The following is a 23,998-nucleotide window of genomic DNA, read 5'->3' on the forward strand; positions in this document are numbered from 1 at the left end:
TTTTTTTTTTTTTTTTTTTTTTTTTTTGAGACGGAGTCTTGCTCTGTCGCCCGGGCTGGAGTGCAGTAGCCGGATCTCAGCTCACTGCAAGCTCCGCCCCCCGGGTTTACGCCATTCTCCTGCCTCAGCCTCCCGAGTAGCTGGGACTACAGGCGCCCGCCGCCTCGCCCGGCTAGTTTTTTGTATTTTTTAGTAGAGACGGGGTTTCACCGTGTTACCACCCAAATTTAACAGTGTGCTGTAGTGATTGAGGATGGGCTCTAGAGCTTAACAGAACCAGATTCCACTACTGGCTGCATCGTTGATAGACTGGAAATGTTGGAAAATGCACTTACCCTTTCTGAGCTTTAATTTTCTCCACTGTCAAATGTAACTGGGTAGGAGTGACTTCAGACTTCACGTGACGCCGGTGCCAGGCGAACATGGCGGCGGCCACTGGACCGTTGTTTTGGCTGGGGAAGGAAACCCTGAAGGTGCCTGCCACTGGTGCTCTTTGCCTTGAACCGGCAGCGCCTCTGTGCGCGGCTGCGGAAGAACCCTGCTGTGCAGGCCGCCTCAGTGGTGATGCGGCCGGGAGGCACCTACACCGGGTCCTCTTTCGCCAGGAGTCCTTCTTTCACTGGGTGTTCGGTGTCACCGAGCCAGGCTGCTACGGCGTCATCGACGCTGACACTGGGAAGTCGGCCCTGTTTGTGCCCAGGCTTCCTGCCAGCCATGCCACCTGGATGGGAAAGATCCATTCCAAGGAGCACTTCAAGGAGAAGTATGCCGTGGACGACGTCCAGGACGCAGATGAGATTGCCAGTGTCCTGACGTCACAGAAGCCCTCTGTCCTCCTCACTTTGCATGGCGTCAACACGGACAGCAGCAGCGTCTGCAGGGAGGCCTCCTTCGAGGGCATCAGCAAGTTCAAAGTCAGCAACACCATTCTTCACCCAGAGATCGTTGAGTGCCAAGTGTTTAAGACGGACATGGAGCTGGAGGTTCTGCTCTACACCAATAAAATCTCCAGTGAGGCCCACCGTGAGGTAATAATGAAGGCTGTAAAAGTGGGAATGAAAGAATATGATTTGGAAAGGAAATTTAAATATCCAGAATAATAGAAAGTATAATGAACCCGAAGTCCCCATCAGGTTTTTGTGTTAGTTTTGTTTGCTAGAGCATTTTAAAGCCAAACTCCAGATATCATGTCATGGCACCTGTAAATACTCCAGTAGGTATCTCAGTTGATGAGAACTTTTTTTTTGTTTTTCCATAACCACCATGCCAATATCACATCTATTATCACAAATGAACCGTAACTCCTTAATGTCATGGATATCTAGTTCATATTGATCCTAAACTCTTTTTAGCATTGGTTTGTTCAAGTCGGGATCCACACAGAGTCCATACATTGCACTTGGCTGCTGTTGGAAGCAGGATGTCGTGAAGCTGAGCTCTGGGGAGATCTCACCCCTGTCTACAAACTGTTCGACCTTCCCTCCACCCCTATCCCAAGACCCTAGATTGGCCTTGCTGCCACCTCCTGTGTGGACCAGGGTGGCTCTTGGAGAGATGAGCTCGAAGCCAGAGGCCACAGCCCAGTGCGCCAGGAAGCTGTCAGCCAGGAGCAGCCACCTGCAGGAGTACGACTGAAAGCTGAGTGGCATCCGGTCAGCGTGTATGCCTGCTGTGCTCATGCTGTGCACCTGCCGTGCGCGCCCACCTGCGGCTCTGGCCACAGGACATATAGAGGGGAAACAGTGATGGCCGCAGAAGCCATCTGATCTGTGGGCCCCTGAGAGCTTAGAGCAGGGGGGTAGGGATGAGGACTGAGATAGCAAAAACGAGAGATGGAGTCTGTTCCTGTGGGGACCGAGTGGGGAGAGAGGGGTCACGCCCTCTGAAGATGGTGGGAAGATGGGTCTCTGGGGAAAGTGTCACATCATAACGTGTCCCTGGCCAGATTTGAGGAGGGCGCCCCCGATTGCCGGTGCCCAGGCTGAACGAAGCCCCTGGGACATCTGCAGCCAGAGAGACGTACTAACACTTCTGCCTCCTCGAGCTCCCTCTCCAGGGCAGGATCACTCTGTGATGCAGTTTTGTTGTGGTCCTTGCCCTGGAGAGCCTGGAGGCGCCTTCTTGGGGACCACGTCTCATTTATCTGCGCGCTGTCTGACCCACCGTGGGTGTCAGGAAACGTGTGAGTGGATGCGATAGATGGATGGGAAAAAAGAAGAAAAGGTTTTAAGCTATTTTTCTGCCATCTTTTGTGCCACTGGGGACTTGAGAATTCTTTTCTTAACTAGTCGGGGAATAAAAATCTCTTCTAAAACTAGGAAAAAAAAAAAAAAAAGAGCGACTTCTGGTGACTTCTGATAATCTGGCAAGCTTAGCTAATGTGGAAAGGCTGTCCCTCCATATGATAAACATAGAAACACTAGAGAAAATACAACAAAAAGAAAAAATTAAATATGTAACCAAACTCATGAATAATAAAAGCAGCCAGGCACAGTGGCTCACATCTGTAATCCTAGCACTTTGGGAGGCTGAGGCAGGCAGATGGGTTGAACCTATGAGTTTGAGACCAGCCTGCTCAACATGGTCAGACCCCATCTTTTGCAGTGAGCTGAGATCTGGCCACTGCACTCCAGCCTGGGCGACAGAGCGAGACTCCGTCTCCAAAAAAATAAATAAATAAATAAATACAAAAAATATTAAAAAAAAAAAAAAATAGCCAGGTATGGTGGTATGTGTGTGTGTAGTCCCAACTACTTGTGAGGCAGAGGTGGGAGGATCACCTGAGCCTGGGGAGGTCAAGGCTGCAGTGAGCCATGATCACACCACTGCACTCCAGCCTGAGCAACAGAGTGAGACCTTGTCTCAAAAAATAACAGTAATAACAATAGTAAAAGAAAATTCTCGGCCGGGCACGGTGGCTCAAGCCTGTAATCCCAGCACTTTGGGAGGCCGAGACGGGTGGATCACGAGGTCAGGAGATCGAGACCATCCTGGCTAACACGGTGAAATCCCATCTCTACTAAAAAATACAAAAAACTAGCCGGGCGAGGTGGCGGGCGCCTATAGTCCCAGCTACTCAGGAGGCTGAGGCAGGAGAATGGAGTGAACCCAGGAGGCAGAGCTTGCAGTGAGCTGAGATCCGGCCACTGCACTCCAGCCTGAGCGACAGAGCCAGACTCTATCTCAAAAAAAAAAAGAAAAAGAAAAAGAAAAAGAAAATTCTCAGGTCCCTGGAATAGAGCAGGAAATCAAAGTCAGGGTAGGGAACAGCAGACAAAGCCTAAGAACTCCCACAAGGATTAGAAACTGGCAAAAACTGTAGGGACAGGAGGCGTTCCTATACTTCAGGTTCCTACAAGACAAGGTGCTGAACTTGAATCCCTACTAAAAGCTAGTGATGACAAATGCCATCAGACCATAAAATTGGACTCGAAATACTCCTCTGTTGGCCTGGATACACAGTAAGAAAGCTACCCATCAGGTGTCATGGCTAAAAGTTTAGACTCATAAGAAATCATTGGCCTTAAATTGACACACTCCAACTGGTGGCACACTTGAAGCCAAGAAATTATCACAGAAAAAAGATCCAGAATTGGTAAAAATCCACTGAGATTTAGAAGAAGGAAACTCAAATCATCCTATAAAGAAGAAGATATGTCTCAAGTCATGGAGACTCAACTTTCGCTAAGAATGAGTTTACTACAGAAAATAATTTTGAACCACATGAGTTAATAATCCACATAAAAGAAAATCAGAAGATGTAACAAATAATAGGAATTTGCAATAGAAAATGGCAAATAAATCAGTATAAAAATGTTAAATAAATGTTTTTATATTTAAAGAGAGAAGCAGCATAAACACAATGCATTATTAAAATATTTTAAATTATTGTTTTAATTTTTTTAAGAATTAAAAACTTTTTTTAACCAAACAGAAATCTTGATAATGAACACATAGTCACTGAAATAAGTGCACACAAACCTTCATATTTAATGGTTGGGCCAAAAACAGATTATTCATAGCTGAGGAAATAATTAATGATTTAGAAAATGGAGCTGATGAAGATGTTAGAATGCATTATATGTGGCAATAAAATGGAAAATACAAAAGTTAAGGCCTGCATGGTGGTTCATGCCTGTAATCCTATCACTTTGGGAGGCCAAGGCAGGAGGATTGCTTGAGTTCAGGAGGTTGAGACCAGCCTGAGCAACATAACAAGATCCCATCTCTACAACAAAATTTTAAAAATTAGCCGGGCATGATGGCACATGCCTATAGTCCCAGCTACTCAGGAGACTGAGGTGGGAGGATCTCTTGAGATACCTGGGATACCAAGGCTGCAGTGAGTTGTGATCATGCCACTACACTCCAACCTGGATGATGGAGCAAGACCTTGCCTAAGAAAGAAGAAAGAAAGAAAGAAAGAAAGAAAGAAAGAAAGAAAGAAAGAAAGAAAAAAAAAAAAACAGAAAAAAGAGTTAAGAGAACTGAAGTAGAGAGAGAGACAGGCCCAAATGGGTCTAAAAGAAATTGTAGGAGAACACGGAAAGTGAGGGGAAAAGCAATATTGAAATAGAAATTGAATAATAACTTTTTCAGAACTTAAGAATGACTTAAATTCTCACATTAAAAGATTATTCCTAGCACTGAAAAGAACAACAAAATTCTCCTACATATGCTATAGGGAAGTAACAAAATATGAAATGCAAAGAGAAAATATCCATATCACCTAGAGAAAGGATATTACTCAAAAAGAGTGACCATTACATCAAAAAGTCTCCCCATTCGTTATCATAGATACCAGAAAACAATGGAACAATTTCTGCAAAGAGTTAAGGAAAAATATTTGGCCATCTATATTTGTACACTCAACTAAATTCTCATGAAAAAAAAGAGGGCAAAGTAAATATATCTTCAGGCAAAAAAAAAAATACAAAACTGAGTTTCTAAGTCCTCACTTAAACTGCTTCTAAAGAATATAGTTCAGCTAAAAGAACCCAAAACCTAGATGTAAAGAGGTGGATTAAAGAAGCAAGGAAAAGAAAAATATTGGCAAACATGAGTAAAGTTAAGTATTGGTATTTAAAAAATAATATTGACCAATGTTGGTGGAGGTGATGAAAAACAGTTCAAACTAAGGAACCAAAACTTGGAAATAAAGATGGAATGAAGCTAAGAATCTTTTACTGTTTAAAAAGAGATTAAAGACATTGATTTATTTTAGACTTTGCAATGTATATATGTTAAAGTGTAAAGGCAATTACTAAAAGAATAGAAATAGAATGTAAAATTTCTACAGAGAAGCAAAAAACGAAATAAGTAAAATGCGATTAATCATATAGATGGAAGAAACGGAGGAAGAAAAAAGGGAAGGGGAGAAGGCAAAGAAATAGAAAACACAAGGTAAAATGATTTTTTAAAGCAGCACAAATATACCTCAATAAATGTTAATAAACATAACTTTCCTCTGAAAAGACAAACTGTTAGATTGTACTGCTTTCTATCCCAATAGATGCTGTTTACAAAGGACATGCCTGAAAATAAGGACACAGAAAGATTTAAAATGAAGGGATTAAAACATTGTATATCACATAAATATTATTCCAATGGTTTTCTTCATGGCATTAACAGGCTAGTTCTAAAATTCACATAGAAGAATAAGGGAACAAGAAGAAACATGAATATTGTGAAGATAAACTGGAGAAGGATTTGCCTGACTAAGTATCAAGACTTATTTTAAATCACAATAGTTAAAACACTGTCATATTGGCATGGCAATAGACAAATGAACCAATATCCAAACTACACACATATGGAGATTTGGCAGTGTTACTAATCAGTGGGAAAAGGAAAGACTAGTCAGTCAATGGTGTGGGACACTTGGCTATCCATTTGGAAGTTAATAAAAGTGGGTACATCCTTGTATCAAGCCATATGCAAAAAAAATGAATTCCATATGAATTAAAAACATTAATCTGAAAAGCAAACTTTCTAAACATTTAGAAAAGATTCTAAATTAGGGGAAAATATCTTCATGACATTAGGAGAGGAAGACATAAAAAATCAAAACCCACAAAGAAAAAGTTTTTGAACAGAATATGCCTAAAAATATTAAAATAAAGAAAAGGTTTGATATATTTGACTAATGACAAAAAGAAAATGTTAGAATGACAAAATAAAACATAGAGATAACATTTCATGAATTTGCGTGTCATCCTTGCACAGACAGGAGCCATGCTAATCTTCTCTGTATCATTCTAATTTTAGTATATGTGCTGCCAAAGTGAGCACAAAACATAAAGTTAACACAGGAGAGACCAGAAAAAGATGTTTGCAATGTGTATGACAAATAATAGGTTAGTATCCAAACTATGTAAATAACCAAGACATTTGTTTGAGTGCAGAGTCTCAATTCACAAGGAAGGAATATGAAGCGGTCTACCTAACACCCAATAAGGAAGCAGTTGGTAAGGCATATAAGAAGGATGCAAAACTGGTAATGGAGTATCTCGCCATTTGTGATGAATGTTACATTACAGAAATTGAGATGCTGTTGAATGAGAAAGGGGAATTTACAATTGAAACTGAAGGGAAAACATGTCAGTTAACAAAAGACGTGGCCAAACATGATGAGATTCCAGAAAACACTCTATGTGGAAGAAGTTATTCTAAATGTAACTGAACCCTCCTTCAGCCTGAGCAGGATCATGAACATATATTCCATGTAAGAGAAGGAGATGAACAGAGAACATTCTTCAGTTTCCCTGCTGTAGTCACTCTATTCAAATGTTATGCCCTCTCACTGAGCCAAAACCAGGAGTTCGTGCCATTTGTCAAGGAATTACTGGAAGCCCTGACCAGGCACAGGTTGTCTCACAAAGTAGATGATTCCTCTGGGTCAATTGGAAGATGCTATGCCAGGACTGATGAGATTGGTGTGGCTTTCAGTGTCACCATTGACTTTAACACAATGAACAAGGCCCCCCACACTGCAACTCTGAGAAACTGAGATGCAATGTGGCAGATAACAGCAGAGGTCTCTGAGCTGCCTAGTGTAGTCCGAGAGCTGACCAGTGGCAGCATCATATGGGCCAATGTGGAGGCCAGGTATCCTCTCTTTGAAGAGCGATGATACAGGAGGTAGAAAGAAATTATTTAGGCAGATTTAGGTAGAAAGAAATTATTTAGGCAGATAGTGAGGGCAAACAAGTCCTCAGCAGAGCTTCTCTTCAAACAATAAGCAGCCCAAAAAATCATTTCTTTTCCTACAAAGAGCAGCCTGAAAAATCAAGCTGCAAATATAGATAAGCAAGCTGGAAGCTTGCACAGGGGAATGCCAGCAGCTGTACCAATAGAAAAGGGCTACGTGGGGGACAGGCGCATGCACCATGGAAGCTCCATCTTCCCTTTTTTGTTAACACGTGTACAGTAAGAAAGAAATGGGCAATATGGCACAGCTCAGACAGAGAACTCACTTGCATAATAAATATTGAGGTGCGGGGTGGCCAGAGATTCGTGCCCTATGCAAATAACACACCTGGTCCTAACCGGTTTTTTGCACCCTATGTAAATCAGACACCACCTCCCCATCAGCTCATCTATAAAACCCTTTGCATTTTGCTGTGGACCAGCAACTTATTTTTTCGGATCCCTCTCTGTAGCAGAGAGCTATTCTCTATCTTTTCCCAATTAAATTTCCGCTCTTAACCTCACTCATTGTGTGTCCGCATCCTTGATCTCCATGGCTGTGAGACAACAAACCTCAAGTATTACCCCAAACAATGAGGCCACTTCAACAAGAGACTGGTAAAAAAAGAGACAATCAAGGAATAAGGACAATTTTTGGTGATGTGCATTAATTAAATAAATAATGCTTATCACATCCACTTTATAAAAGAGAACAGCATTGTGATTATTCCCAGTAACTGTATTCTATCTTCAGTGGCTTCAGATTTTTATCCCCACAATTAAAATTGAAGGAATTCTGAAAAAAAAAAAAGAATCTTAACCTTGGGGATTAATATTTCAACATACGAATTTGGAGGGGGACAAAAACATTCTATCTATTACAGGGTCTAAAAGCACAATTGCCCACTTAATCTCTAATTGATGGAGTAATGTTAATATTTAATATGCAGTTTACTTGTTAAATGCAGTTCCAAGCACTTTACATGTTTGGATTATGGCACTCTCGTATACTGGATTCTTTCCTTCAGCTCATACAAACACCTTCTAGTATCTCTCATTAAAAACAATAGCACACCCCTTTTGAACTCTCATAACCCTCCTGATGCTGCTCCATTTCTCTGTACTTTTTCATTTGTTTAAGGGTTTTCTACAAACATTATGTCCACTTACTCATTTTCCACTTACTCTTTACTCACTACAATCTGAGTTTCACCTCCAGTACCACACAGCAATTACTCTTGTCTAGGTCACCTGTAATCTCCATGTTACCAAATCCTATGAGCACATTTCTGCCCTCATTTCAGTTGATTCCATAGTAGCACTACACATAGTCAATCACTCCTACCGTTTTGGAATTCCCTCCTATATTGACTTCTGTGACACTCTTCAGTCTTGGTTTTCATTGTATACCTTTGCCTACTCCTTGCCTGTCTCCTTTACTCCTCTTCTACCCAATCTTTAAATGTTGGCACTTCTCAAACCCCAGTGGCAGAACTCCTTTCTCTATACTCGTTCTCTTGATGTAACCCAGTCGTTCTCAACAGGGTGTGATTTTTCCCCCTAGAGGACATTTGCCAATGACGAAAGATATTTTTTATCATGACAACTGGGAGTATGTCACTGGCATCTAAAGGACAGAGGCTGGAGACACTGCTAAACATTGATGGTGAGTATACAATCCTAAATCCAATATATTGTAATATATTGTATAACTCAGCCTCTCGAGTAGCTGGGCTTACAAGCACACACCACCATGGCCAGCTAATTTTTGTATTTTTAGTAGAGATGGGGTTTTGCCATGTTGGCCCGTCTGGTCTCAGACTCCTGGCCTCAAAGTCATCTGCCGATCTCAGCCTCCCAAAGGGCTGGGATTACAGGTGTGAGCCCAGGCCACCATGCATGGCCTGAAACTTGAGTTTTATCACAAAAATAGAACAACAAGAGTTTTACATATAACCAAGATGGAGTAACAGGTGATTGGATTTACTCTTTGACTAAACAACCAAGAAAATAAACATGTAACAGTGGTTTTCAAGCAGCAGACATCAGGCACTATAGGACAGAGATACTTGAAACTCAGAGAAACAAACAAGGTAATCACTGTTGCCCTAGCAACACTGCAGGGGTGTAGAACCCACACAGAGCCCAGCCGTCACCCTGAATTGAAGAGAGAGAACTGGGTGTCTGAGAAGGCAAAGGTGGCTAGAATTTGCAAGACAGGTGCCTGGAGAGAAATTATATGCACAGAGAAAAAGATTGAACTCCAGAAATATTCAAAAGGTCCCCCTCAAATGTTCAACTGAGTATTGACCAGTGCATGCATATGAGAAAACTGTATGAGACTATGGAAGGAACATCCAGAAAAGAGCACAAGTAGCCACTGCCAGGGCTTACAACTCCAAGAATAGTCTGTGTTCTCACCAGGCAGAGTAGAACACCTTGTAATTCATAGTCCATTAGGTGGAGCATTCAGAAACGTATTGCCTCAGTAAAGGGAAAATTTAGCTCAGGACCAAAGGCCACTCTAGTCCTACCTTAAAATGCTTAAAAGCAAACCTCAAAAAGACCAAACTACTTGCTAATAATGCAACTGTGTTCCAAAACCAGGTAAAGATATTTATTATAATATAAAAATATAAGATATAAGATATAGAATATAAATATAACCAGCACCCAACAATTACACAATGTCTGGGATCCAATCAAAAATTACCAGGCGTGCAAAGAAGCAAGAAAAAAATAGCCTATGCTAAGGACAAAAATTAAACCATCATTCTCAGCAAACTGTCACAAGAACGAAAAACCAAACACCACATGTTCTCACTCATAAGTGGGAATTGAACAATAAGAACACATGGACACAGGGAAGGGAACATCACACACTGGGGCCTGTCAGTGGGTGGGGGGCTAGGGGAGGGATAGCATTAGGAGAAATACCTAATGTAGGTGATGGATTGATAGATGCAGCAAACCACCTTGGCACATGTATACCTATGTAACAAAACTGCACATTCTGCACATGTATCCCAGAACTTTAAGTGTAATAAAAAAAAGAAAAAGAATTAATCAATAGAAACAGACTCAGAAAAGACAAAGATAATAAAATTAGTATAAAAAGATATTAGAATAACAATTATTAATGATATTCCATATATTCAAGATGGTAGGTATAAGACTAATCATGTTTTGTAGATATATAAAAAATATTTTCCAAAAGACCCAAATTAATCTTCTAGAGACGAAAATGACAATTTCTGAGATTAAAAATGTACTATATGGAATTAATAACAGATTACACATTGCAAAAGGAAATACTAGTAAGCTGTGAGATACAACAATAGCAACTCTCCAAAATGAAGTACACACACACACACACACACACACACACGTGCGCATGCACGACAGACAAAAAATAAACAGAGCATTAGCAAGTTGTGGGACAACTTCAAGAGGCCTAATAAAATGTAATTGGAATCTCTGAAGAAGAGAGGGAGGAATAAATAGGAAAAAAAATCTGAAGGAAAAAAGTGCAATTTTTTCCCAAATGTAATGAACACTACACACCCACAGATTTAAGAAGTTCAATGAATCCAAAGCACAAGAAATATAAAGAAAAGTAAACCATAAAACATCATAAACATGAGACTTAAAACCAGTGACAGAAATTTTTCTTTTTTTTTTTTTTTTGAGACAGAGTCTAGTTCTGTCACCCAGGCTGGAGGGCAGTGGCGTGATCTTGGCTCACTGCAACCTCCACCTCCCTGGTTCGAGTGATTCTCCTGGTTCAGCCTCCCGAGTAGCTGGGATTACAGGTGCCTGCCACCATGCCCAGTTAATTTTTGTATTTTAGTAGAGACGGGGTTTCACTGTGTTGGCCAGGCTGGTCTCGAACTCCTGACCTCATGATCTACCCACCTCGGCCTCCCAAAGTGCTGCAATTACAAGCATGAGCCACTGCACCCAGCAGTGATAAAAAAAATCTTAAAAACCCCCAGAGAGAAAAAGACATGTTATATACAAAGTAATATAAATAATAATAGCTGACTCCTGTTCAGTAACATTGCAAGCTAGAACACCGTGGAACAACATCTTTAGAATACTGAAAGAAGAAAACCTTCACAACTTAAATTTCTACCATTCACAAAAATGTATAATAAAGACTTTTCCAGACTTACAAAAGAGGCCTGGCACAGTGGCTCACACCTGTAATCCCAGCACTTTGGGAGGCTGAGGCAGGTGGATCACCTGAGGTCAGGAGTTTGAGACTAGCCTGGCCAACATGGTGAAACCTTGTCTCTACCAAAAAATTACAAAAATTAGCTGGGCATGGTGGCGCACACCTGTAATCCCAGCTACTCAGGAGGCTAAGGCAGGAGAATCGCTCGAAACCAAGAGGCAGAGGTTATAGTGAACCGAGATCCCATCATTGCACTTCAGCCTGGGCAACAAGATAAAAGATAAGGCAAGGAGGAATAGAAATATACTGTTGTAATAACACGAAAGAAGACACAAAATAGGAATAAAAAAAGATAATACAAATACAAAATAAACAGCAAGATGGCATGTTTAAACTGAAGCATAACAATCATTAATCATCAATTACTAAATATAATTCATGTAAGCACCTCAATTAAAGATAAGAGATCATCAAATTAGAAAAACAAAAGACAATTTTATGTATATACATATGTCTAAATTTGTCAAATTGTACACTTTATATTCTTGGTTTATCATATGTCCATTATAGCTTAATAAAGATTTTAAAACAAATAAATAATCTAGTGTTTGGTAGCAGAATAGGGTGATTATAGTTAACAATAATGTATTGTATATTTCAAAATAACTAAAATAGTAGAATCAAAATGTTCCTAACACAAATAATAAATGCTTGACGTGATGGATATTCCGATTACCCCAACTTGATTATTACACATTGTATGCTTGTATCAAAATATCACATGTAGCCCTATAAATATGTACAATTATTACATATCCATAATAATTACAAATAACTACAAACAATATTTTTAAATGTATAAAATTATATTTAAAATTTAAAAATAAATTAAAAATAAAAATTAAATAGAATAACATAAAGGAACAGTAGACAAGAGAAAAGGGCTGAGAATAAAAAATGTGATAGGGAAGGTCTTCACTGAGGGACTCACTATTGAAAGCTGTAGACCAAAAGTCAATCACATCATTCATGAATTCAAGGTGACTGTCAGGAATCTGTTGAAGACAAAGTAACCACATGTTTTCTAAATTAAGCCAAGTCACAGGAAGCCATAAATGTTTTCAAAGGCACTTTTCCAACAAGTTATTCATTAAAAGGATGTTGAAAGATGATTCAAGTGTTTGGTGCAAAATCTCACCTCAAAGAGGAATATTTTCAAGAGTCTGTCTTCCTAAGAATTTGTATCTAACAGGAGAGCTCCTGTTAGATATGAATCATTAAATTCATCTTATTTTTGACCTTTGGAATGAGACTAAATTAATCTGCTCCCTCTCCCACTTATAGCCCTTCAAATATTTTAGATCATATTATCCGTTCTCCAGGCTGTCTGTGGTAAAATTAACGATTCCCCGTGGGACCTGCTTCCAGAAATTGTCACCATCCTAAACGCCTTTGTTTGGATATACTTCTGCTGAAAATCTCCCTTTTAAAAATAGAGTACTATGCTCAGAATGAGCACAAAATTCTAGGTGTGGTCTGATCTTTTAAAACTTAAATTATATACTTATACATTGCAACCTATAAACACATTTGTTTTCTTAATAACATGGGCAAAATATGTGTCACATATATCCTTTAAACTCTCAGCTTGTTTTCATGTGAACAGCTAACCATGATAGGAGTCTTCATCCTATCTTTTATAATCAGCATTTTGAACCTCAGTGCAATATTTTATATTTGGTGAGATTATGTGCTTTCTCATATGTGCAGGTTTACTTCACATCTTTTTATTTTAATTGTTTGCATTTTTGTTGTTTGTTTTTTGTTGTCTTTGAGACAGAGTCTCGCTCTGTTGCCGAGGCTGGAGTGCAATGGCGCGGTCTCGGCTCACTACAACCTCCGTCTCCTGGGTTCAAGCGATTCTCCTGCCTCAGCCTCCCAAGTAGCTGGGATTACAGGCGCCTGCCACCACGCCTGGCTAATTTTTTGTGTTTTTAGTAGAGATGGGGTTTCACCATGTTGGCCAGGCTGGTCTTGAACTCCAGACCTCGTGACCTGCCTGCCTCAGCCTCCCAAAGTGCTGGGATTATACTTTCAATGTATTATCTATTTCTACTAATTTTGCATCTTTTTTTTACTATGACTTGCAAGAAAGAAGAGAAATTAGAAAGAATTCTAATAAGAAAAGCAAGTTAAGCAGCCAGGTACAATATTTCTCTCAATAGCTATTTGATATTACAATGTGGAGGAAACATTAGAGATTAGCCTGCCAGAACAAATCATTGAAATCAAAAATAAAAGAACTGAGTCAAGTAGTCAGCACATTAGGATCAAGTCCTGATTCCCTTAAAGAATAAATACGGTGGAAGAACATACCTATTTATCTCTCTTTCCATCAATCTTCCAAAAAGGATGAAAATAAAAGAATTAAATTGATATAAATTAAAATTATATAAATACACAGGAATAAAAAGAATGGTAGCGATGACAATAGTATATAAAAGATGTCAGCAAAATATTGGAACTTCAAAAGAATGATTCAGTAGTAATTGGCTTAATAGATTTCATAGAAATCTAGGTTATAGAAGAGAAAGCCAAGAAGATCCAAGCAACTCATTTCATAGAACCTCAGAGAGACTCAGAATATTGTGTCACTAGCTGTCTCAAAACATCAAGATGAAGGGTGGGATTTCAGGATTATATAAGAAGGAGTTATACTCCCAACTTCCTCCACCATTCAGCAAACTGGTTACCTATCCCTTCTTCAGTCTAGCAAAAAAAAAACACACACACACACACACACACAGGAAGTTTGTCCTTTGGAGAATAACCAATCAGCTCTCTTCTTCCACTTGGTTTCTCAAATCGGTAGCCAGGCTTGTAACACCTAGTCAGGAAATTGGAGAGTTCCTATATGTGGAAACTGAGAGGCTCAGGAGTTTTGAGAATTCCCCCAACAAATTAGCTAGGTCCATTCCTAGTCTCTCTAAAATGAAGTCAACAAGCCCTAGCCCACCCATAGAGATTCAGGTTTTCTTGGAGGAGAGAAGTTTAAGAAATAACTCAAGAAAAAATGCCCTGGCACTGAAAGATAGAGATCTATAGATTATATGGAACCTGCCCAAATGCCCATCAATCAATGAGTGGATAAAGAAAATGTGATATATACACACGCCATAGAATACTACTCAGCCACAAAAAGGAACAAAATAATGGCATTTGCAGTAACCTGGATGGAATTGGAGACCATTGATTCTAAGTGAAATATCTCAGGAATGGAAAACCAAACATTGTATGTTCTCACTCAGAAGTGGGAGCTAAGTTATGAGGATGCAAAGATATAGGAATAATGCAATGGACTTTGGGGATTTGGGGAGAAAGAGTGGAAGAAGGGGTGAGGCATAAAAGACTATACATTGAGTACAGTGTACACTGCTTGGGTGATGGGTGCACCAAATCTCAGAAATCACCACTATTCATGCAACCAAACACAACTTGTTCCCCAAAAACCTATTGAAATAGAAAAGAGAGAGATATCTACAGATTAAAATGTTGCACTGAGTATCCAGCATAATGAATTTTTTAAAAACCCACATTAACACACATCATTGTGAAAATTCAAATTCAGGGGAAAAATAGTATATATAAAATATTGTGAATAATATTAATATTAGCATTCTATACAGGAACCCTTGAAGCTTAAAGACAAAGAAGTAATGTCTTCAAGATTCAGAGAAATAATCAGTTTCCACATAGAATTCTCTACACAAGCACATATGCATGTACCCACATGCTATTAATCACATAAGAGGGTAGAATAAAAATGTTTTCAGATATGTGAAATACTGTCTCAAGAAATTTAATGGTCAAGCACCCCTCTTAACAAGTGCCTGGAAAATATACTCTACAAAATGAGAAAGTAGCCCAAGACAGAAGATCCAGGAAATAGAGGATCTCACACAGGAAGGGGAAGAAATTCCAGTATGAAGTTAGGGAAGTCGCAGGATGTTCACTGGTCATCAAGCCTAGAGACCTGTCAAGATTGGTACAAGAGAATAGAAAGTTCCAACAGGGCTGATTCCATTTAAAAAAAAAAAAAAGAACTGATAGATTATCTGAAATGTTTGATTGTGCTGAAAAAAGATACTCAACTAGTGGAATATAGAATGAATTAGTGAATTAGTGACAGAAATATGGGAAAAAGGGTTAATCAAAAATTTAGGCAATGATTAATGCTGGGAAAAACAAAAAGTTGTTCAAAAGAGAAACATGTAATTGTGTATTTCTTTGATTTAAAATATACATTTTAATTAAAAACAAATATATTCATCAAGGAGCAGAATCTGCCCAGTAATTCCATTCCTTTTCTTTCTTTTAAATGCTCAATCATTATTTTCTTATTTTAGATATTATTTCATCCATTGATGATGGAAAAAAAGAATTTAGGTCCATGTATACTAGCTGAGCATGGTGGTGTACGCCTGTAGTCCCAGTTACTTGGGAGGCTGAGGCAGAAGGATCTCTTGAGCCCGCTGCAGCGAGCTATGATTGCACCACTGCACGCCAGCCTGAATGAGAGTAAGACCCTGGCTCAAAAAACCAAAACGAAACAAAAATTTAGATCCACATATACTGAAGTCCCTTACTTACACACATACACATACTTCTGCTAACCCCATCTTCCTGATATTATAATTTTTGGATAAGCAAAAATTCATCATTCACAATATTATGACTATGCAAATACTGTCACAGCTGTAGCTCAGGGAGTTGGGAAACTGTGTACAGAAAGTCAATCAATAAAATAATATCTACAATTGAAAAAAATTAATACTTTTTTAGCACATTTAGAAATATGGGGGTAAAATTCAGAAGAGTCAGCTAAGAGTTGAAAGTTTATGTTTCTAAGGAACATGACTCAATGTTAGGGAGCAGGACCCCTGTAGTCCTATTTTTTTTTTTTTTTACAATATGATTCTGTTGTTCTTTGATAATAATTTTAATTATTTTTTAATTATAATCACCGACGATCTTACTTAACATTATAATAAAAGCTCTTTTTTATTGTTTAGAAACTTGTTCTTGAAATTAAAAATATTCATTTGAGAATCAAATAGTTTATTCTGTAGAATTGAAACAGCAAATTAATGTTACATATATTTAAAAATCAGATAAATTACAATCCAGAAATTCAGAACTCCAACCCCAGACCATTTGGCCAAGGAAGGTTGGCACATTACACTTACTTTTTTTTTTCATTTTCCTGTTTATCGTCATGCTTCATTTCCCAAATTATTTGGAATTCAGAATGCATATTGGAATGTAGCATCTTTGGATCAGTAAAATCTCCTTAGTCATATTTCCTCTGTTCGTTATAAACAATGAAAAGAGAAAGATTGAAAGAGTACTGTGCACATATAAATCCATGAGCCAGTTTTTAACTTCTAATCTAAAGCCCAGTTCTTCTTTGAGTCTTTCTTCATGGAGTGGGGAAAACAAGGATAAAAGGCATTTCAGATAATGTATTTTTATAGTTGCAACACACAAAATTATAATATGGAAATTTGTCCTTACAGATATCTGAACAATTTGTAGTGAAGAACAGATTTGCTCCAAACTAAAATGCTATTTGTTTGCTGTTTTTTCTTCTATAATTAAGAAAATGTAAACCCTGTCCTCTGTCAAAATAGTAGTTAGAAAACTTTTTTCTTTATTACTTACTCATCTATGCTGCTGAGTATGGCTACAGGTAAGTTGAATTAGCCAGAGAATTGTACAAAGAATTTATACTAAGTGCCTGAAAAAAAATTATACTGAATAAGTAAAGTCCAGATGTTAGAACAAAAAAACAAAACCAATTTAAAAACTAGTGAAAATAGGCCGGGTGCAGAGGCTCATGGGCACAGTGGCTCATCCCAGTACTTTGGGAGGCCAAGGCAGATGAATCACTTGAGGCCAGGAATTTGAAACCAGCCTGGCCAACATGGCAAAACTGTCTTTCTACAAAAAATACAAAAATTAGCCAGGCATGGTGGTGCATGCCTGTAGTCCCAGCTACTTGGGAGGCTGAGGCAGAGAATCACTTGAACCCAGGAGGCAGAGGTTGCAGTGAGCTGAGATGGTGCCGCTGCGCTCCAGCCTGGGTGACAGAGTGAGACTCTGTCTCAAACAACAACAACAACAAAACTAGTGAAAATATAACTACCTAGCAGTACTATCCTACGTTTTGTGAATCCTAGTTTTTATAGTAGGACATAATAAAAGACTGGAATCTAGGATTTTAGTCCTGAATCTGCAACTCATGTGTCATTTGACAACAAGGCTAGTCACTTCTCCTCTCTCTGCTTCATTTTCCATCTGTAAAATGAGGGGATCAGACCAGATGATCCATCAAGTTTCTTTCAGGTCATAGGAGAATACAAAATTTACATTAAGAACATAAGAAGAAATTTCTCTTTCTCTTTTTGTGCATCCCCTAGATTGATTTCTATAATTATATGGAAGCATGTGAAAACCCTACTCTTTCCAAGGATCTGACCAACAATTACCGCAGGAAATGTGGTCACCTAATTTAACTCTTAAACATCATCAGCAAGACTAATAGCTTGGATGCATCCCAATTATTCCCAGAAATCAATGGTGTGGTATCAAGAATAATCGAAAACACTTCCACTTAGCTTTGGGATTCATTATATTTTTTGGTTTACTGTAGATTCCAATTAACATTTTGGTTTATTCAGGCTGATTTTAAAATATGTTGTCTTAATTACATACTCAAACCAGCTAGTCTACAAATATGCCTCATTAGATAAAAGAGATAATATCCTTGAATTTGACATAGTCCTTAAATTTCTAAGGACTGGTTTACACTGAGACCTAGTTACGTGGTCATATGGTTTAGCTGTGTCCCCACCCAAATCTCATCTTGAATTATAGCTCCCATAATCCCCACATATTGTGGGAGGGACCTTGTAGGAGGTAATTGAATCATGGGGGTGGATTTTCCTGTGCTGTTCTCGTGATAGTGAATAAGTCTCAGGACATCTGATGGTTTCATAAAGCGGAGTTCCCCTGCACAAGCTCCCTTGCCTGCCGCCCTGTAAGACGCCTGTAGTCCCAGCTACTTGGGAGGCCATTGCTCCTCCTTTGCCTTCTGCCATGATTGTGAAACCTCCCCAGCCATGTTGAACTGTGAGTCCATTAAATATCTTCTTCTTTATAAATTACACAGTCTTGGGTATTTCCTCATAGCAGTATGAAAATGGACTAATACACATGGTAATAGCAGAGAACTCTGTGGTGTCTGCCCAGCTCATAATTCCTTCTCCTCTAAGAACAGCTCTCCATTCTAGCCCATGGGTGACAGGAAGGGTACCCTAGAAGCCATGTTTTAGTCACATAACACCATTGCCTAGAACTCAGCTAACTGGACAATGACTGAGCACCAGAACCAAACTGAGCCAATCAGAGCCCCTTCTTGGGAATTTACAGTTGTGACTGAAAGCAAAATCTCAATGAGAGTTCTCTTATACAGACACTATATTAACTTGAGAACTGGGGCTCAGCCATTGTCTTAGGAGTAGATGAGTAATAGAGATAGATTTGCAAAGACATTTGAAGGGAGAAATGGAGGACAAAATAAAGCAAGCCTGTTTTCTGGGCTCTTCATGGCTCTCCATCTCTAGTCCCTTTTGAGTCATAGCTCCATCTCTGCTGCTGGCTTCCAGAATATATTCATATCTTCTTTCATTACCTTAAATTCTCCCTTCCTGCTTAGACTAATTAAAATGGATTTCTATTATTATCAACAACAAAAAATTCCTGCTAAATAGACTTTTTTTGTAACTGAATTGAAAACTATAATGGGGATATCTTTTTAATTGATTTTTTTTGCATTAACTTGCAGCTTAACTATACAGAGAAGTGGCTTGGCACCAGAGACTTCAGATAACTAAAACATGATTCATATTGAGGAAATTTTATCTTATTTTCTACATCAGTCTCTAGTCTATAAAGCTTAAGTTTTATTTTATAATGAGAATGATGCACTGAATTTATGAGGTTAAATGGAGGGTCACAGCAGTAGGACTTTTTATTGTAATGTACGACTGCATTCCTGAATCAGGCACAGGTTAATACATAATAATTAATTATTCTCTGGAAACAATGGCAAAGCATTCCTAGCAACAGACAAATCAAAGAGCTACTGGAGTATTATGGCTGCCATTTGTTAATTACTCCCAGATAGCTGCAAAACACACACCGTCTTCAGCAAAAACTGAAACTCCAAACCCCTTAGAGAAAATAAGGGGATCAGGTGCTACAATGCAAAGAGCACCAACATGGGTGTCCGCTGATGTGAATCCAAGTCTTTGCAACTATCTTCACTTCTGTGAATTTTAGCTTCTTCATCTCATTTGAAAGAGAGAAAATTCAGCATGAGATCCAAAGACCAAAAGTAGCTCAGTAGACCATGCACTAAGTCCTTCTTTTTCTGAACACGTTGTTAAACATTTTATGCCCCCATTTCCTCAACTGTATAAGGGAAATGCTACTTGTACCTACTTCATAGGGTTGTCGTGGGGTAGTTAGTGCATAGTAAGTGCTTGGGAGAGTATCTAGCACATAGGAGCTCTCAATTAATGACAGCTATATTGGTTTTTTACTTTTTTATTATTCCTGAGGATTTTTTTAAACAAGCTATAACCAGTTATGAGCGTCTCATTGGTATATTTACTTTGACCACTGCCAACTATATATTTCATGTAGCTTGTTAAATTTATAACTGTCCTCAAAGCTAAATATATGTAATGATAGTATTTTAAGACATTTAAGTTAAATTCCACTAAAAGTAAATCACTAAACTGGGGTGACATAAAGCATGAGTGAATAAGGAAGAATGGGTCTGAAGAAAGCCTGCCGATAGCATCTGACTCATTTATGAATCGTGGTCAAATTTTATGCTACAAGAATAGCTTACCATGTTGCCTTTACATTTCTGGATTTCATACCATGAGGGTCAACTGCTGAAAATGTATACACAAAAGAAAAAGAAAACAAAAAACATATATATTCTATTTGTTTGAGTTCTAATGTTGCTTTCAGGTCAGACATTCTGGATTTTCATGGTTTTGGCTTCAGAAAATTCTAAGTCTAGAAAGCAGTTGTTTCTATGGGTGTCCCAAAGAAGAAAACTGCTATATGAAACAAGAGCAAACTGTGGTCTCGTCTGCACATTTGCAGAGTAGCGTCAGATCTGTGGAGATGCCGTTCGCTGAAAAAGTAACATTCATTGTGTTGGACCTCACCTATGTGACCCTTTCCACGGCACAGTCTGGAAGGACATGGAAAATTAAAAGAGAAGTTAAGCACTGCACGATTCAGTGAGAAGAACTTTGAATCTCAGTGAGCAACCCAGGCAAGACAATAGGAAGAGAATGGAGATAAGGAGAAGGTATGAGCTACAAGAAGGAAGGTCAGCCCTCCGCCGAACCAGCAAGATATTCCCTGTGGTGAAGAATGGCTGATGACTTTCAGCACAAAGGTATCTAATGTTCAGTTTCGAGTTGCTGTCTACATGATGCTATGCCATCATCCCTCCATTACTGCAAAGCTTCAGTAAAAGAGAAAAAGAAAGTTAACAGAGAAATGTGGAGCAATATTTAGGAAGTATAATGGAGCATAAAGACATGTAAACTCTACAAAACTACACAGGTGAGACTTTTCAATAGCAATATCTTATTTCAATTTTAAAATTCAGGCTCAGACTAGAAAGTGAGGGTACTTAGGGTCACCCACACAACTGACACTTGGGTGACATATGTATTCCTACACAATGGAGAAATACCTCTTCCACATGATGGCAAATATCCCTGTGAATGTTATCTCCTTATCTTTCACTTTATCTTACCATTGTTCGGTTTGTTTAACTCCTACTTGGGGCCTATTCTGTACTATTGTGTCCTCCTCACTTATTATGGTTACATTCCACTTCTTAAACAATTATGTCTACTACAGCTCCATGTTTATGTAAAAAAGTGACTGTGTACTGATGTTTAGTCACAATAAAAGTAGCCCACACAAAGTAAAAGAGAGTTGGATTCCAAAGGAAAAACACAATTTAAGACTTGTTCTCTTTGACATTTATTTCTTTCAGTACGTCAGCCAATACATAAAAACATGCTCACTTTATCAAGGCCAAAGGTTAGATACCAAGAGCTTCATTGATTCCACAAATATTTATTGTTCATCAGTCCTGTGACTGACACTACTAGGGAGCAGGGCCACAGTAGGAATAATAAATGGTCACAGTGTAGTTAGGGAAAGAGAAATGAAAACAAAACTGGAAGCTGGTGTATACACTAGGCTAAGACAATATAAGGAGGTTATCAAAGCCTCTGGCATGGGAAGATACAAAAACTCCAAAAGAAGGTGACAACTGGAGCAAGTTTTGAAGAATCCATGAGGGTTCACCAAGCCAACAGGAGGGCAAGGGCATGAACTTACAAGTAGCAGCCACATTATTGAGGGAAGCTTGGGCATGTGGGGAGGTCAATGGAAAAGGGAAAGGCAGGCAGCATTGGGGTTATAGAGATGTTTGCATGCCTGAGATGTTTGGCCTTTAATAACCATGGAGAGCCACTAAAAGTTGATAATGATAGGAATGCTTAAGAAGATATCTTGCTTCAGAAGGATGGCTTGGAAGGAGATAGAAGTGGAATCCGAAAGTCCACAAAATCTACAACTTTTGTCATGACTATGGGGAAGAGAAGGGAAATTAAATCATTATTATTAGGTAGGTTCAAATAGGAAATTATTTCCCTGTGCCTGGCTGCCTGAATCTAATGGTTGAACTTGCCCTAGAGAAGAGGGTCAAAAAAAACCTGTCACTTATTTCTTCCTCCTTCCCCCCAGACAATTCCCAAATGAGAATTTCTACATCCAAGCAATTCCTTCTGCTTTCCTGCATTTTTATTTATTTATTTATTTATTTATTTTTGAGGCAGAGTCTAGCTCTGTCACCCAGGCTGGAGTGCAGTGGCGCGATCTCAGCTCACTGCAACCTCCGCCTCCTGGGTTCAAGTGATTCTCCTGCCTCAGCCTCCTGAGTAGCTGGGATTACAAGCACCCGCCACCACACCTAGCTCATTTTTGTATTTTTAGTAGAGACGGGGTTTCACTGTGCCGGCCAGGCTGGTCTCAAAGTCCTGACCTTGTGATCCGCCTGCCTTGGACTCCCAAAGTTCTGGGATTACAAGCGTGAGCCACCGTGCCCAGCCTTTCCTGCATTTTTAACTGCCTTTGGGGCAGTCTGTATTAATTAGCTTTATAATCTCTTAGATTCCCGTCCCAGTTGCAAAAAGGGAAACCTTCTGCCTCCACTAATATTTCAATTGCCAAAGGAGGACCGTAGGGTGTAGTGTGTAAATGGCAGAGAGGAGGGTGAAGTCCACATCGTTCTGAGTTCCTAGAGCAGCACCAACTATTTTCACATCCCTGGGCTGGATTGATTTGTAATCCTCCTCTCTCCTACCGCCTGACCTTTTAGCACCTCAGTCAATCTCTGGAAGCCAAGTTGGGTTCCTATCCTGGCTACGTACAATCCATTCCAAATGACCTTTTGCCAAATCCCCGTGGAGTTTAGAGATCCTTCTGGGGATTTATGAAGCTTTTTTGTTTTTAGATCAAACTTTCTCTTTTATTTCTCTTTCCTCACTAGGATTTTGGAGGAGAACTCAGCTTTCAGTTTGATGATGAAATATTAGTTAAACACATCAACTCCAAAGGGATCTCTTTGCGTCTTCTATGAATAATGACGGAAACAGTCTCAGTTGATCAGCAAGATGGCTGAGGATGCACTCACCTAAATGAGCAACGAAGATTTATGTGCTACAGCTGAGCTGTATTTGCATGGGCTAACTTACTGAGAAGTTAGGTTTCAATATTATATAAAATGTCTTTGTTTTGTTTCTTTGTTTGTTGTTTGTTCGTTTTTCAGACAGGGTCTGGGTCCATCACCCAGGCTGGAGTGCAGTGGTGCCATCACAGCTCACCACAGACTCAACCTCTGGGCTCAAGTGATCCTCCCTCCTCAGCCTCCCAGGTAGGCTTGTGCCACCACATCTGGATACTTCTGTATTTTTCGTATAGGACGGGTTTCACCATGTCACCCAAGCTGTTCTTGAACTCCTAGACTCAAGTGATCCACCCATCTCAGCTTCCCAAAGTGTTGGGATTACAGGCATGAGCCAATGCTCCCAGCCTGGATATATAGTACGAAATATTTTTCATGGTAAATTAATTATGAGTTGTTGGGCAAAATCCTCCTGCTTCTTTGTAAAACTAGCATTTTTTAACCATATTCTGAACATCTAAAAGTTCTACTTTACACAAGTTTAAATAGTTAGTGCTAGACAGACCCAGAACAAACATCTGAAGGAATCCCCTGAAAATATGAGTTCACTAAAACCCAAAGAGGTTAAGTGACTTACCCAACATCACACAGGCAGTTTGTGGCAGAGCTTCAATTCTACCCAGATTTCCTGGTTCTTCATCCAAAGCTCTTTAGCTACTTTTCTTTATATGCAAATTGCATTTTCTTTCATCTTAGCAGAAAGAGTAAAAACAATTACG

General features: G+C 39.2%; 1 protein-coding gene and 1 non-coding gene across 5 annotated transcripts; one reads left to right on the forward strand and one right to left on the reverse strand.

Annotated features, from left to right (window-relative positions):
- The first annotated feature begins 343 nt into the window (after positions 1–343).
- LOC126939416 (xaa-Pro dipeptidase-like) lies at positions 344–23,336 on the forward strand. 4 transcript variants are annotated; one of them, XR_007720375.1, is made up of 3 exons: positions 354–1,028; positions 8,753–8,854; positions 23,085–23,167. XR_007720375.1 is itself a non-coding variant. In XM_050764773.1 (2 exons), the coding sequence occupies exons 1-2, from the start codon at positions 423–425 to the stop codon at positions 17,938–17,940; spliced, it is 702 nt and encodes a 233-aa protein (XP_050620730.1). In that variant the 5' UTR covers positions 344–422; the 3' UTR covers positions 17,941–18,010. The 4 variants fall into 4 exon arrangements, 2 of the variants coding, with proteins under 2 accessions (XP_050620730.1, XP_050620731.1); XR_007720374.1 differs by lacking the exon at positions 23,085–23,167 and adding an exon at positions 17,845–17,924; XM_050764773.1 differs by lacking the exons at positions 8,753–8,854; positions 23,085–23,167 and adding an exon at positions 17,845–18,010 and having other exon boundaries at positions 344–1,028.
- On the reverse strand, positions 6,181–6,291 carry LOC126939976 (U6 spliceosomal RNA). Its single transcript, XR_007720510.1, has one exon. It is a non-coding gene; the product is annotated as a U6 spliceosomal RNA (small nuclear RNA).
- Positions 23,337–23,998: the final 662 nt, after the last annotated feature.

Source organism: Macaca thibetana, chromosome 16, assembly GCF_024542745.1.
Source record: "Macaca thibetana thibetana isolate TM-01 chromosome 16, ASM2454274v1, whole genome shotgun sequence".
NCBI classification, from domain to species: Eukaryota; Metazoa; Chordata; class Mammalia; order Primates; family Cercopithecidae; genus Macaca; species Macaca thibetana.